A 14,563-nucleotide genomic window follows, 5' to 3' on the forward strand; every position below is an offset into this window, starting at 1 on the left:
CTTCTGACAAAGCTCGCGAAAGACTGCGCGCTCAGCTTGCAGCAGCAGCCGCCTTTATACCCGAAGCGTGGTGACGTCACCGACCACCCCTGCCCTCCGCGATGGCTCCGCCTTAAACCTTAGACCTTTAACCTCTGTGACGAAGAAAACCCTCCACTGTCGTCAATAACACTTCCTTGACATGTATAATATGCGACGTTTTGAGCAATGACCCTTCTTCGAAGCACTCTAATGATATTGGCACACCCGCAGCGAACGCGAGAGGAACGCGATCTGTTGCAAGATTGCACGTGGAGTGAATAATCGGTGTAAGGTCTTGTTTTCAAGTGAACAAGATGAACTAACTTTATAATCGTGTGAAGCTAAACGGCTTCCAACACAATAGTTGAGTGAACGTCACCAACTAGTTCTCCCAAAGTAAGAAAGACATTGCAAACAATGCGATATTTACGTATAGAAATTAATTTTAATAGAGAAGTTTAGATGGTGCACCGCAATGTTTACAAAACAAAGTGAAAAGGCGAGAACGAGCGAATGAAGGCAAATTGAGTAAAGCTGTCTGGAATCAATACCTTTTTAGACTAAATTCCATATTTGGCACCAGTAACATGATGACGGAATGAAGAGGTGCAACACATAATTCGGACGTCGCTGAGATTACTCTGCACTCCGTTCGAGTGAGGGAGCTGCCACCCGCCTCGCCTGTGTTTGTGATCCCTGCTTTCGGGCTCGATTACTCCCATCACATCAATGCTTAAAACACATCGAGTGGGTAAAATGTTATTGTTAATTTGGCGAATGTACGTAACTTATCCAATCTACACAAATCCTCACGATTGAACTGCACCAAGCGTCGAGCTCCTTGATCAGGGCCGAGGCAAGGCGAGCAACCATCGCCACGCCGTAAATGGGTTTGACTTACAGAATATGGCACGCATTCAACAGCAACGTAATACACTGTCATGTGTTACCGATGAACTAATGGAAGCGCAGCAGCATCTGGTTCACTTTTTTAACTAAGTGGGTGGCTCTGAAAAGAGCCGTTGAGGTGGAGTGAATCGAGCGTCGTCCGATCGGATTCACTTCTTTGGCGCAGTCTTCTTGGGCTTGGCCGCGGGCTTGGCCACCTTGGGTTTGGCGGCCTTGGCCTTGACGGTCTTGGGCTTAGCGACCTTGGGCTTCGCAGCCTTGGGCTTGGCTGGGCTCTTCGCCGCCTTCTTGGGCTTAACAGCCAACTTCACCTTTTTGGGGCTCTTGGCCGCCTTGGCAGCCGCGGGCTTCTTTGCTTTCTTGGGAGACTTCTTGGGCGCGGTCTTCTTGGCTGCCGCGGGCTTCTTCACCTTCTTGGCTGCCGCGGGCTTTTTAGCTGCGGGCTTTGCCGTTGACGACTTGGGCTTCGCCTTTGCGGCAGCCTTTTCCTTGTTGAGTTTGAAAGAGCCAGACGCGCCGCTGCCCTTCACTTGCGCCACGGCGTCTTTGGCCACGAGCTTCTTGATGGCCAACTTCACGCGGGCATTGTTCTTCTCCACGTCGTATCCTCCGGCAGCAAGCGACTTTTTGAGCGCAGGAAGAGACACGCCGTTCCTCTCCTTGCTGCTGGCCAGAGCCTTGAGGATGAGCTCGGACACGCTGGGGCCGACCTTCTTGGCCTTTGGAGCGGCGCGCTTCTTCTTGGGGCTTTTAGGCGCTGAAATAGCCGCAGCTGGTGGTTGAGCAGGAGCAGTTTCTGCCATCTCAAGACGTCGCTTTTATCGCCTCGCCTCTTTGAAATCGAAATCAGCGCTCTCACGAATTCGAAACGAGTGTTCTCCAGGCCCGAGGTTATTATAGAAGCGGCGTACTGAATGCGGACGTCGCTGAGATCATTCAGAACTCAGCTCTGGTGAGGGAGTTGCCACCATACTCACTGTGTTTATCACGCCTGCCTTTGGGCTCGATTACTCCCGTAACGTTCATACTTACATGCATCTAGTTGATACATTATCACGAAGATCACTTCTTTAATGTACGTTACTTATGCAATATACGACAATGCTCACGATATAAATTATAATTCAAAACAAGTGAACAACCAACATTTGGGAGACATTGTTCGGTCAGGGCATGCTATGACGATTGTCGGTTTTCAAAAGTGTTACTGATGAACACTATTTAAAACGCACTCGAATTTTTTGCAAGACAAGATGCTTCAACAGACTACTCATATTTAATTCCAACGAAATATTTTCTATTTAAGTTTTGCCTCGCGCGCTCGCGATTCCTCCTCTCGCGCTATGGTGAGGACTGCGCGCCATGTCAACAGTCCCTTGTCACCGAACTTTTAATTGGACGTTTTAATCGAACTTTGAAATGAATAAATATATGGATTTTCAGATGGACAACAAACTGAAGAAAATTACTCAAAATTAACCGACATTAAATAGAAAGTTTAACATTTTACGTGGCAAGAGGTGAGTAGCTCACGCACTGCAGAAGGGTCGCGCGCCTTGAACAAGATCGAGGCACGGTGCACAATCATCACCACTCAAATTCAACTCAAGTGACTCTGCAGTCGAATGTTTAAAGAAAATATATAATCTTACGTTTAATGCACCGACAGAGTTGATATTCTAGGAGCGCAGGATGGTTCATCCGATGGGTTGTTTTTACTGCAATAAGTAACACGTATTTACTGCACTAAGTAACACGAATGAGTAATCATTGGAAAGATGTTATTAACCATGTAAAAAATATTTAACTACACATATTTGTACCATCTTATTTGACAAGTAATATTATACTTTACCGAGTGTTGACATCTCCAGCGTTTACCAGTACTTTTTTGCTTACTATCAGCTAACACCGGCCACAACCCTGAGCTGATGTGCTCATTTGATCCCTTTTCTGACCGCTCAAAAAGAGCGAGTTTTATTCTTTAAAAAACACGATTCTTTCTTCCAATAGGCATCCCAATTTATTCTAAACCATGTTCCATGATTGATGCAATGTTGGAATGCTGCTCAAATACCGTTCCTAAATTAGACATAAAGGGTATCTGGAATGAGCAGAGCATTCGTTTAATTGTGAGCAATTTGGGACGAGGGCAACTCGACGACGGTGTCCTTATTAAACAGGACCCTGCGGGGTGGGCTGGTAGGAACGAATAACCAAATAATATAAACATAATGTATTATTACACTTGTTAAGCCAGGAAAGCCCCACTGAGTCAAAAGGTTTTTGTAGGGTCCTGCCAAGTGTTTGCAGTAGGGGGCGATGTTGCTACACCTAATCGGACGATACGAAGGGAGAGATTGAGGCCTAGTTCTAGGCTTTAGGCCTAGCTGTATGCTTTAGGGCGCTGTGAGTTAATTTTTAATTTAAATGTTTTAATGATTCATGTAAAAGCTTTAAATTTAAATGTTTCTATTTAAAAACATGAGGGAATGTAACATTGTTAAACATAACTCCCTTTCACACACGCGGGGGTACGACACGAATGGAGAGTTTCAGGCCTAGTTCTAGGCTTTAGGCCTAGCTGTAGGCTTTAGGGCGCTGTGAGTTTTTTTTTTATTTCAAAGTTTTAATTAAAAGCTATCTCAGGGAATTATTAGGGCGCTGTTAGTTGTTTTATTTAATTTCAAAGTTTTAATTAAAAGCTATCTCAGGGAATTATTAGGGAATGTTACACGTGTTTAGCCAGGAAAGCCTCATTAATTTAAATGTTTTAATTAAAAGCTGAGGGAATTATAAGGGAATGTTACACTTGTTTAGCCAGGATAGCGTCACTGAGTCTAAAGGTTTTCGTAGGGTCATGCCAAATGTTTGCAGTAGGGGGCGATGTTGACGGACGGACACATTAATCTGTTGGTGGTCTGGTCCATTTCGTTCCTACCAGTATAACAAAACTCCTGTGTACGACTGTCCAAGCTCTTTGCAAGTAAGTGGGTGGCTCTGAAAAGAGCCGTTGTTGTGGTGGTAGAGGCGGCGGCGCGTTCACTTCTTTGCCTGAGAGGTCTTCTTGGGCAGCAGCACGGCCTGGATGTTGGGCAGCACACCGCCCTGGGCGATAGTCACGCCGCCCATGAGCTTGTTGAGCTCCTCGTCGTTTCGCACGGCGAGCTGCAGGTGTCGGGGGATGATCCTCGTCTTCTTGTTGTCGCGGGCGGCATTGCCAGCCAGCTCGAGGATCTCGGCAGAAAGGTACTCGAGCACGGCGGCCAGGTAGACGGGTGCTCCAGCGCCGACCCGCTGGGCGTAATTGCCCTTGCGGAGCAGCCTGTGAACGCGACCCACGGGGAACTGCAGGCCGGCGCGGGAAGAGCGGGACTTTGCCTTGGCGCGAGACTTGCCACCGGTCTTGCCGCGTCCAGACATTGTTAAGGGACCTAGGATGCAAAAAGCACTGGAGACAAAGTACGAACGATTTGTGACGTTGACACGCACCACCGGAGCGGCTTTTATAGCGGAGACGAGGATCGTAGAGCGCGCCGCTGCTGATTGGCTCCTCTCGGTCGAGTCCCGCCCTCTCCTTGAGCCACCAATGAAAAGCCGGGACGCGAGGATTCGATGTTGACTTTAATTATTTGTATCCATATATATTTTAATGCGGACACGCATCTTATGAATGAAACAATGCGATACACGTACTTAATAGGTTCAAGTTTTAAGCATGATAGAGTTAATTTATGGGCACGTGCTGGCAAGTCAAACTTATAAGCGGATTCCGCAAATATCAATGTATTATTGATTATAATCATCATTTTGAGGGACCGCATTGGTTATAAGAAATCATTGTGATAGCCTTGAGCTCGTGCTTGATCGCCCACGTGCCTATACGGTGTATATATATTTTCCTTTAACCGCCTGTTCGGGCAATGCCTAAAAATATATGTGCGTGAATAATTCAGTCTCTTAGTTTGCAAAATGTGAACTTCTTATCAGCTCGGGCTTGAAACAACATAAACCAATATCTTTGGGTTTAATAGTTAATATATTTAACCAAAATAACCCTTTTGTTGTACATTATGTAAACATGGTTTCCCAACGCTTATACACGACACCAACGTGTGATGTTGAAAAATATGAGCGGCGGGGTATAGAAAATGAACTTCATTGTCGCTTACGCCTGACGACTCGTGAGAGCCGTGACCAGCAAACGAAGGTTTCCGGCACCCGAACTTTGAAGGACACACATGGAAGCGTTTTCATGAGTAAGTGGTGGCTCTGAAAAGAGCCTTTGTGTTGTGCTTTGAGGGCCGAGCTGGGCGTTCAAGCGCGCTCGCCACGAATGCGGCGGGCGAGCTGAATGTCCTTGGGCATGATGGTGACGCGCTTGGCGTGGATGGCGCACAGGTTGGTGTCCTCGAAGAGCGCGACAAGGTACGCTTCGCTGGCCTCCTGCAGAGCCATGACAGCGGAGCTCTGGAAGCGCAGGTCGGTCTTGAAGTCCTGCGCGATCTCCCTGACGAGGCGCTGGAAGGGCAGTTTGCGGATGAGCAGCTCGGTGGACTTCTGGTAGCGGCGGATCTCGCGCAGAGCGACGGTGCCGGGCCTGTAGCGGTGAGGCTTCTTGACGCCGCCCGTGGCCGGAGCGCTCTTTCGGGCCGCCTTGGTGGCGAGTTGCTTGCGGGGGGCCTTGCCGCCCGTGGACTTGCGAGCCGTCTGCTTGGTGCGAGCCATGGCTTGGTGAGGGCAAAGATTCTCACAGGCGGGGAGAAGGCGGCTTATGTAGCCCAGAGCGCGCGCTCACTGGTCAGCGGAGTCGTGACGTGCGAAGAAGGGGAGCGTGCTGATTGGTTGGCAGCGTGCAATGATCTCGAGTCGTCAACTCTTCTTAATCAACAAAATGTTCACAGTTTGGATCATTTCAGAATGCCGCATCACGATGCAGTAGTACCCTTTGAGCGCCGTCGATGTCTTTAACGGATGTTATTTTCTCAAGCAAACACCTTTCCGAAAACAACTTTACAGTGCTCTGCATGATCTAAATAAAGTGTGAAGAAACTGCACTTCATTGGAAACAGTAATACGTAAAAATGTCGGAAAGAGGTGATCACAGGAATAGATATATATTCTCTTGGCATTGAGATGATGATCAATTATACTGCACGAGTCATCCATGCTAGGCGCTTACTTTTACATATATGTACACGTGCAAAATGTTAGTTCCTGCCCGAAAATACAACCACGAATTAAATATATTGCATTGCAAGGTTTTGGCGCCAAATATCCAATGTAATATCTGAATGGGCTGCAGATGAAATCAATGGACAATCAAGTCCAAGAAATGCCTGCTGGTGAATATGATGTGCCATGAATATTGTTATCGCTTTTATTCACGTGGAAACATGTTAAAATGCGTTCGATCTCTCCACTTCACTCAATGAGCGAACAATGTCCCCGCGTGAACCGGGGCTTTGTTGGAAGTTTCGTTTTGTACTCCTGCTAGGACTGGTACAAGCAGGTTCGGAGAGGTGGGTGGCTCTGAAAAGAGCCTTTGTAATTAATGGTGGAGTCGAGGCTTCACTTGGAGCTTGTGTACTTGGTGACGGCCTTGGTGCCCTCCGACACGGCGTGCTTGGCCAGCTCGCCGGGGAGCAGCAGTCGCACTGCGGTCTGGATCTCCCGAGAAGTGATGGTGGAGCGCTTGTTGTAGTGCGCCAGGCGGGACGCCTCGGAAGCGATGCGCTCGAAGATGTCGTTGACGAACGAGTTCATGATGCTCATTGCCTTGGACGAGATGCCGGTATCGGGGTGCACCTGCTTCATCACCTTGTAGATGTAAATGGCGTAGCTCTCCTTCCTGCGGTGGCGTCGCTTCTTGCCATCCTTGCGCGTAGCCTTGGTCACAGCCTTCTTGGAGCCCTTCTTGGGAGCAGGAACCTTGGCCGGCCCAGCGCTCTTTGATGCGGGAGGATCGGGCATGTCGACGCGTTGTAGGCAGCTTCAGGTCAGAACAGACGGGAAGCGAATGTGGATGTCGGTCGGGCGATGAGCTCCTTTTATAGGAGGCGAGATGCAAATCAGAGGATCGTAGTGCGCGGCGCTGCTGAGTGGCTCTTTTAGTACCATCCCTCTCCATCAGCCTCCAATGAGAAACGCGGACGCGATGCTCACTTTAATATCGTTTTTACTGCAAAAAGGACTTGTGAATATAACACAATGTAATGTCCAAACATGTATATTAGTGAATTGCAGCCATGGCCATTGCCTTTGTTTTAAAAAGGATGACTGGAAAACCCAATACAGTATATTGTGTTTTGAGCGTGGGTTTTTTTGTTTCTTACGAGGGATTGTTTCACCACTCGTCTAATACGGCGCACGGGCGTTTTATGAACGCAATTTGGAAAAATACAAGCGCTCGGTGGAGAAAAATAACTTCGCTGTTGTGCTGTACAGGTGGAGATTAGCATTCCGGCACGCTACGTCAATTAGGACGAGTGTGCTGTAAGATTGTGGCGCCAAATGCTCCACGTAATATCGGAATCGGCTGCAGCTGGAAATAATTAACGCAAAAATACCAGAAATGGGTACTGTATTAACGCGTTCAAGAATTACGCATTGTTAAATGTGACGTGTCGTGAATATCATGATTTCTTTCATTCATGTGGAAGCAGATGAAGATTCGCCAACTCAACAAGCAAACGTCCACCACGCTCACGAGGAATTGGCGCGCAACAACCCAGGACATGTGCTCCATTTAGAAAGTGTTTGCAAACACTGGCGCAAGCAGTTTCGAAGAGGTGGGTGGCTCTGAAAAGAGCCTTTGGGTTGGCTTAGTGTGCGAGAGATGGGCGCTCAGCCTCCGAAGCCGTAGAGAGTGCGGCCCTGGCGCTTGAGGGTGTGTGGGGGTCGCTAGCCCCCGAGATCCCTCCCTCGATAATACTAACGGCCGGACTAACATCATCAATCGCCCCCCCGCTGCTAAGCGAACCGCCGCTAGGCTCCTCACCCAGGGTGTGGGAGCCGTCACCCGAGGATTCCCCTCCACCGCGGGTCCGCGTAGCAGGCATGGATAACCACGCACGCGCACACCCACACACAGCTCTGCACGGCACTCACCCAACCCTGACCACTCACGTTAGGATCGCGCACCTGTGTTACACACGTCGTGAACGTGCGCGCACACACGCATACAGCTCCACACACGATACCCACTCCTGCGCCGCTCTGCGCCGCGCTGGCCGCCCACGTTACGATCGCGCACCTTGGGCACGCCGATTACGCACGCCGAGAGCTTACGCAAGTAACGAGCGCACGCAAGCGGGGCACACGCCGTCACGACGACTCGTCCCCTCCCCCACTCGCGCGTGCACGTCAACACAAATATCGTACAAGGACGATTCTCCTCTCACACGGCTGCGTAGTCACGCCAACACACCAAAAGTGCTCTCCCCGGGCGTAAATGCACACACCTCCGTACCCGCACAATCGTACAGAGACCACGGCCTTTATGCGTACAACGACCACACACTCGCGAATGCAGTGTGTGGGGGTCGCTAGCCCCCGAGATCCCTCCCTCGATAATACTAACGGCCGGACTAACATCATCAATCGCCCCCCCGCTGCTAAGCGAACCGCCGCTAAGCTCCTCACCCATGGTGTGGGAGCCGTCACCCGAGGATTCCCCTCCACCGCGGGTCCGCGTAGCAGGCATAGTTAACCACGTACGCGCACACCCACACACAGCTCTGCACGGCACTCACCCAACACTGACCACTCACGTTAGGATCGCGCACCTGTGTTACACACGTCGTGAACTTACGCAAGTAACGAGCACACGCAAGCGGGGCACACGCCGACACAACGACTCAAGCCGCCGCCGCCGTGCGCGCGAGACAAACCGTACAACAATGCGCAGCCGATTACGCGCTCGAGCCGTGGGGTCGGGGGTCAGGGGTCCACCACCGCGCCGCACTTTACGCAAGTAACGAGCACACGCAAGCGGGGCACACGCCGACACACAAAAGTGCTCTCCCCGGGCGTTAACGCACACACCCCCGTACCCGCACAATCGTACAGAGACCACGGCCTTTATGCATACGACCACACACTCGCGAATGCAGTGCACGCTAATACCACGTTCCAAAAACACCCAACAACACGGTTTTGTTACTACGCTCGAGATTTTATTAGCCCTTGCTAACCAACCGAGCCACCCGTGTGTGTGTGCGGGACAGCAAGGCGCTTCTAACCCACACTCTGGTGCCGTGTAGCCCTATTCTATGCTGCGCTCTCTGCTAAACCGCTTTCCTACTCGTCCTTACCCCGAACTAACCCTCTCCTACGGATCCTACCCTCCGCTCTGAGGTGTTGTAAGGCGCGCAACACGATACCGTCTGTAGTCCTTGGTGACCTTGCGGCGCTCAGATCGTCCTGCAGACAATCTAGCGGCTCGCCCGATGACTCCTTCGTCGCTCACCCCGTGTCCAAACTCCAGAAGAAGAGAGTTCCCTACTGCCCCTGCGTTTTCTTTTAAACTATTCACATCAAAGGCTAGGCGCCCCCGTCCCGACCGCCTTGGTCTCTCGACCAATCCTGAGCCTAGGATTTCCCGCTCTTTTGCGATCCCGCCGGCCTTTGAACTTTCGACCAATCAGTCGTCCCGGGTCCTGATCCCAGCTATCTGCCTTGCTGACCCGTGTTTGTGTTTGTATGCGTTTCTAACTGCGGGGCTCTCTGAGCTCGCCGTGGTCGTGCGATCTCAAATCCGCCCACGGCGCCGCAGTGTTACTTGGCCTGGGAAGGGTCCTGTCCAATTCCCTGGCCCTGAGAAACCGTGGGGTAACCCCCCTAGGGGGCCCTCGGGTGAAAACTCAGGGTAGGTGACCCGACCACGAGGCCCTACGTGGGTGCGGGTGCGTGTTTATGTGGGGGAGGTGATGGGGGGCAGTGCGGCGGTGGAAGCCGGGCGGCTCCCTGGCTCGGCCGAGCGGCCCCGTCGCTGTGGCACCACATAGCCCCCCGGGGTGCCAGTCCCCGTCCCGGGTTGACTGGAGCACCTCGCCTGGGTTGCCCCCACGAGGTATCGCCGCGGGGTCCGCGGGATTCGCCCGGCCCTTGTGGCTGGCCTCGGGGGTGGCGGCTCCGTCTCCTGGGGCTCCGGCGGTGGTCTCCTCCTCCATTCCAACGGCTCCCCTCGGTCTCCGGCACCTGCGGGCTGGGGGACAAACTCAGAGGCGGTGGGGTTTAAGGGTCGCCGTCCTCGTCGCCCCCGGCCCCGCCCGGGGCCCCTCGGAGCCCGGGGCTCCGTGGGGCCCATATACTGCGCGAGGCCCCCGGGCACGGGGGGTGGGGGGACCCCGGGGTTTCGGGGTACTTGGACGGCGGGGCTCCCCCCCTCGGGGGCTGCTCGCCACGGCTTCAGTCGGTGGATGTTGACCACCATCTCCCGGCCCCTCTCTCCTCCCTGAATCAGCACCGTCCATGGTGAGATCTGCCGTCTCACAATCCAGGGTCCTCGCCAGTAGGTGGTCAGCTTCCCCACCTGTCCGGCACCGACGCGGGGAGTGTACAGCCACACCTCGGAGCCCGCAGTGTAGAAGGGGGGCTCCATACGGGGTCGGGCGCCCTGCTCTTGCCGCTGGTGCGCGGCCTCTCCGTGCGGGTAGGCTCGGCCCCTGGCCTCTCGCAGGGTCTCCAGCAAGTGCTCCATGGGGTGGCTCCCTTCCTCCCGTTGCGGCGGAGGGACACCGAACAGCAGATCTGCGGGCAGGCGAGACTCGCGACCAAACATCATTAGGAACGGGGTCTGTCCTGTAGATGTGTGAACGGCGGTGGTGTAGGCGAACAGGGCATAGGGGAGGTGTTCGTCCCAGTCCTGTTGATTCGCGGCCGCCATGCGTTTAAGCTTCCCGGCCAGAGTCTGGTTCATCCTCTCTACCATCCCGTTCGCCTGGGGGTGATATGCCGTGGTTCGGTCCTTCTGGATCCCGAACTCTCGGCACAGCGCCTGGAATAGTTCGGCCTCGAATTCACTACCCTGGTCGGTAATGACTCGTTCGGGGATCCCGCACTTAAGTACGTAGTTTTCCACGAAGGCCCGGGCCACTACGAGGGCTGTTTTATCCGGGATAGCCACCGCCACGGGGTAGCGGGTGAAGTACTCCACCGCTACAAGAATATATCGGTTGCCCCGGTGGGATCGTGGAAAGGGCCCCTGCAGGTCGATTCCGACCAACTGATTCGTCCGACTGACTCGGAACGGCCTCAGGGGTACCTGGTACCTCGCCGGCTTTTGCCCACACTGCTGACAGGCCCGGCAGCCCTGCACCCAGGCGGCCACATCTTGCGCTAATTTAGGCCAGAGATACTGGCGACGCAGAGTCTCCCGGGTGCGCCGTTCCCCATCATGGCCCCCGAGCGGGTGGTCGTGTACCAGTCGTAGTAGTTGGGGCCGCACATGGGCGGGAACGCAGATGCACCCCGGCTGCCCAGCGTCGGCCAGTTCCCTCACCACCCCGTTTTCTACACACAACCGGGCATACAAACCGCTCCAGGGCCCTGGTAGTGCATCCTTCCTCTCTCGCAGTGCCGCCTCCACCGCCGCCAGATCCGGATCCCGCTGCTGGGTTTGTCGCAGCTGCTCGTCGTCCAAGCCCGGGAAGGCGCAGCCGACATCCTCTTGGATCCGCCCGGTTGGGGTGGGATGATCCGTCTGTCCCCGGGCTCCTTCTGCAGGGGTTCCTGCGGCGCACACTGCACTCTCTCTCGGGGGGGGGAGTTTAGTTTCCGCGCGCTCCTTGGGTTCTGCTGCCTGGCGGCAGCGTCCCCCCGTGAAGCACGGGCAGGCGTCTCCCTCCCTCGTCTCAGCGCGCACCGCGGGCCGTCTTGACAAGGCGTCCGCGTTCGCGTGTGTTCGCCCCGCTCGGTACTCGATCTGCAGGTTGTACTCCTGCAGCTGCGCCAGCCATCGAGCCATCTGCCCCCGCGGTTCCTTGAATGTAAGGAGGAACTTCAGTGCATAATGATCGGTGCGCACACGACATTTCCTGCCGTACAAGTACGGTCGGAACTGTTTACACGCGAAAATTACAGCATACAGTTCCTGACGGGTTACACAATAGTTCAGTTCGGCCCCGCTCAGGGTCCGACTGGCGTATGCGATGACCCGCTCCGTCCCACCCTGCACTTGCGACAGCACCGCGCCCAGCCCACTGCTGCAGGCGTCAGTGTCCAAAATAAAATCGGTGGTGAAATCTGGGAAAGCCAAGGTGGGGGTGTGGGTGAGGTGGTCTTTGAGTGTGGTGAAAGCCGTCTGGCAGGCCTCCGACCACTGATAGGGGTTCTTAGGGGAGGTGAGTTGGGTGAGGGGGCGTGCAATCTCACTGAATCCCTTTACAAATCGACGGTAATAAGTGGCGAGTCCCAAGAATGACCTGATCTCCGTCAGGTTCCTCGGCCGCGGCCAATCCACTACGGCACGCACCTTCTCGGGATCGGTGCTCACCCCTGCCTCGCTGACTCGGTGTCCGAGGTACCCCACCTCGCGTTGCGCAATGTAACACTTACGTGGCTTGAGCTTGAGATGGGCTGCTCGCAGTCGCTGGAATACTTCCCGCAGCCTGGACCAGTGTTCGGACAGCGACCTACTGAACACTATTACGTCGTCCAGGTAAATCAGGCACTGTTCCCACTGCAAGCCCCGCATCACCAACTCCATCAACCGCTGGAACGTCGCGGGCGCGTTAGTGAGTCCGAACGGCAACACTCGAAACTCAAACAGGCCCATCGGGGTGGTGAATGCTGTTTTTGGCCGATCCTCCTCCGTCATCTCCACCTGCCAGTAACCGGACGCCAGATCGAGGGTGGAAAAATACCGCGCTCCTGCGAGACTGTCGAAGGTGTCGTCGATGCGTGGGATGGGAAAAGCGTCGCCGAGGGTGACTGCGTTCAATTTTCGGTAATCAACGCAGAACCGAGTCGATCCGTCCTTTTTCGTTACCAGTACCACCGGGGCAGACCAAGGGCTCGCGGAGGGCTGGATTATGTTATCGCGTAGCATATCCGTGACTGCCTCTTTGATCTGGGTCCGTTCAGGCGCGCCCACTCGGTATGCGGGGAGTTTGATGGGTCGGGCTGCACCTGTGTCAATTTGGTGTTTGACCAGGTCGGTCCGGCCCACATCCGAATCGTGCTCACTGAACACGTCGGCGTACTCCCGCAATAACCCGCGCAGCTGATCGGCCTCCCCCTTAGGTAAGGCTGCCCAAGGCACATGTAACGCATCCTGCAGGGGAACAATCTCGGCTCGGGGGGTCGGGCCGACCCGCCAGGCCAGATCCTGGCTGTCCTCGGGGCGGCCAGGGTCCTCCGCCCAGAGTGCGAACACCGAGTCGTTCGAGTGGCGAGCGTGTAGGGGGTGTGTGGGGGTCGCTAGCCCCCGAGATCCCTCCCTCGATAATACTAACGGCCGGACTAACATCATCAATCGCCCCCCCGCTGCTAAGCGAACCGCCGCTAGGCTCCTCACCCAGGGTGTGGGAGCCGTCACCCGAGGATTCCCCTCCACCGCGGGTCCGCGTAGCAGGCATGGATAACCACGCACGCGCACACCCACACACAGCTCTGCACGGCACTCACCCAACCCTGACCACTCACGTTAGGATCGCGCACCTGTGTTACACACGTCGTGAACGTGCGCGCACACACGCATACAGCTCCACACGCGATACCCACTCCTGCGCCGCTCTGCGCCGCGCTGGCCGCCCACGTTACGATCGCGCACCTTGGGCACGCCGATTACGCACGCCGAGAGCTTACGCAAGTAACGAGCGCACGCAAGCGGGGCACACGCCGACACGACGACTCGTCCCCTCCCCCACTCGCGCGTGCACGTCAACACAAATATCGGACAAGGACGATTCTCCTCTCACACGGCTGCGTAGTCACGCCAACACACCAAAAGTGCTCTCCCCGGGCGTTAACGCACACACCTCCGTACCCGCACAATCGTACAGAGACCACGGCCTTTATGCGTACAACGACCACACACTCGCGAATGCAGTGCACGCTAATACCACGTTCCAAAAACACCCAACAACACGGTTTTGTTACTACGCTCGAGATTTTATTAGCCCTTGCTAACCAACCGAGCCACCCGTGTGTGTGTGCGGGACAGCAAGGCGCTTCTAACCCACACTCTGGTGCCGTGTAGCCCTGTTCTATGCTGCGCTCTCTGCTAAACCGCTTTCCTACTCGTCCTTACCCCGAACTAACCCTCTCCTACGGATCCTACCCTCCGCTCTGAGGTGTTGTAAGGCGCGCAACACGATACCGTCTGTAGTCCTTGGTGACCTTGCGGCGCTCAGATCGTCCTGCAGACAATCTAGCGGCTCGCCCGATGACTCCTTCGTCGCTGACCCCGTGTCCAAACTCCAGAAGAAGAGAGTTCCCTACTGCCCCTGCGTTTTCTTTTAAACTATTCACATCAAAGGCTAGGCGCCCCCGTCCCGACCGCCTTGGTCTCTCGACCAATCCTGAGCCTAGGATTTCCCGCTCTTTTGCGATCCCGCCGGCCTTTGAACTTTCGACCAATCAGTCGTCCCGGGTCCTGATCCCAGCTATCTGCCTTGCTGACCCGTGT

General features: G+C 54.4%; 4 protein-coding genes across 4 annotated transcripts; all 4 read right to left on the reverse strand.

Moving 5' to 3' along the window:
- Positions 1-119: 119 nt before the first annotated feature.
- On the reverse strand, positions 120-1,733 carry LOC144948099 (histone H1.5-like). The gene is made up of 2 exons (XM_078877528.1): positions 1,341-1,733; positions 120-134 (listed from the first exon to the last, which is right to left on the reverse strand). The coding sequence occupies exons 1-2, from the start codon at positions 1,731-1,733 to the stop codon at positions 120-122; spliced, it is 408 nt and encodes a 135-aa protein (XP_078733654.1).
- A 2,239-nt stretch (positions 1,734-3,972) lies between these two features.
- LOC144948213 (histone H2A) lies at positions 3,973-4,410 on the reverse strand. The gene has a single exon (XM_078877641.1). It carries the CDS (start codon positions 4,351-4,353, stop codon positions 3,973-3,975), a length of 381 nt encoding a protein of 126 aa, XP_078733767.1. The 5' UTR covers positions 4,354-4,410.
- Positions 4,411-5,247: 837 nt separating this feature from the next.
- Positions 5,248-5,658, reverse strand: LOC144948100 (histone H3). The gene has a single exon (XM_078877529.1). The coding sequence runs from the start codon at positions 5,656-5,658 to the stop codon at positions 5,248-5,250; it is 411 nt and encodes a 136-aa protein (XP_078733655.1).
- Positions 5,659-6,501: 843 nt separating this feature from the next.
- On the reverse strand, positions 6,502-6,903 carry LOC144948101 (histone H2B type 3-B). The gene has a single exon (XM_078877530.1). The coding sequence runs from the start codon at positions 6,901-6,903 to the stop codon at positions 6,502-6,504; it is 402 nt and encodes a 133-aa protein (XP_078733656.1).
- Positions 6,904-14,563: the final 7,660 nt, after the last annotated feature.

This window comes from Lampetra fluviatilis, chromosome 48 (genome assembly GCF_964198595.1).
Source record: "Lampetra fluviatilis chromosome 48, kcLamFluv1.1, whole genome shotgun sequence".
NCBI lineage: Eukaryota > Metazoa > Chordata > Hyperoartia > Petromyzontiformes > Petromyzontidae > Lampetra > Lampetra fluviatilis.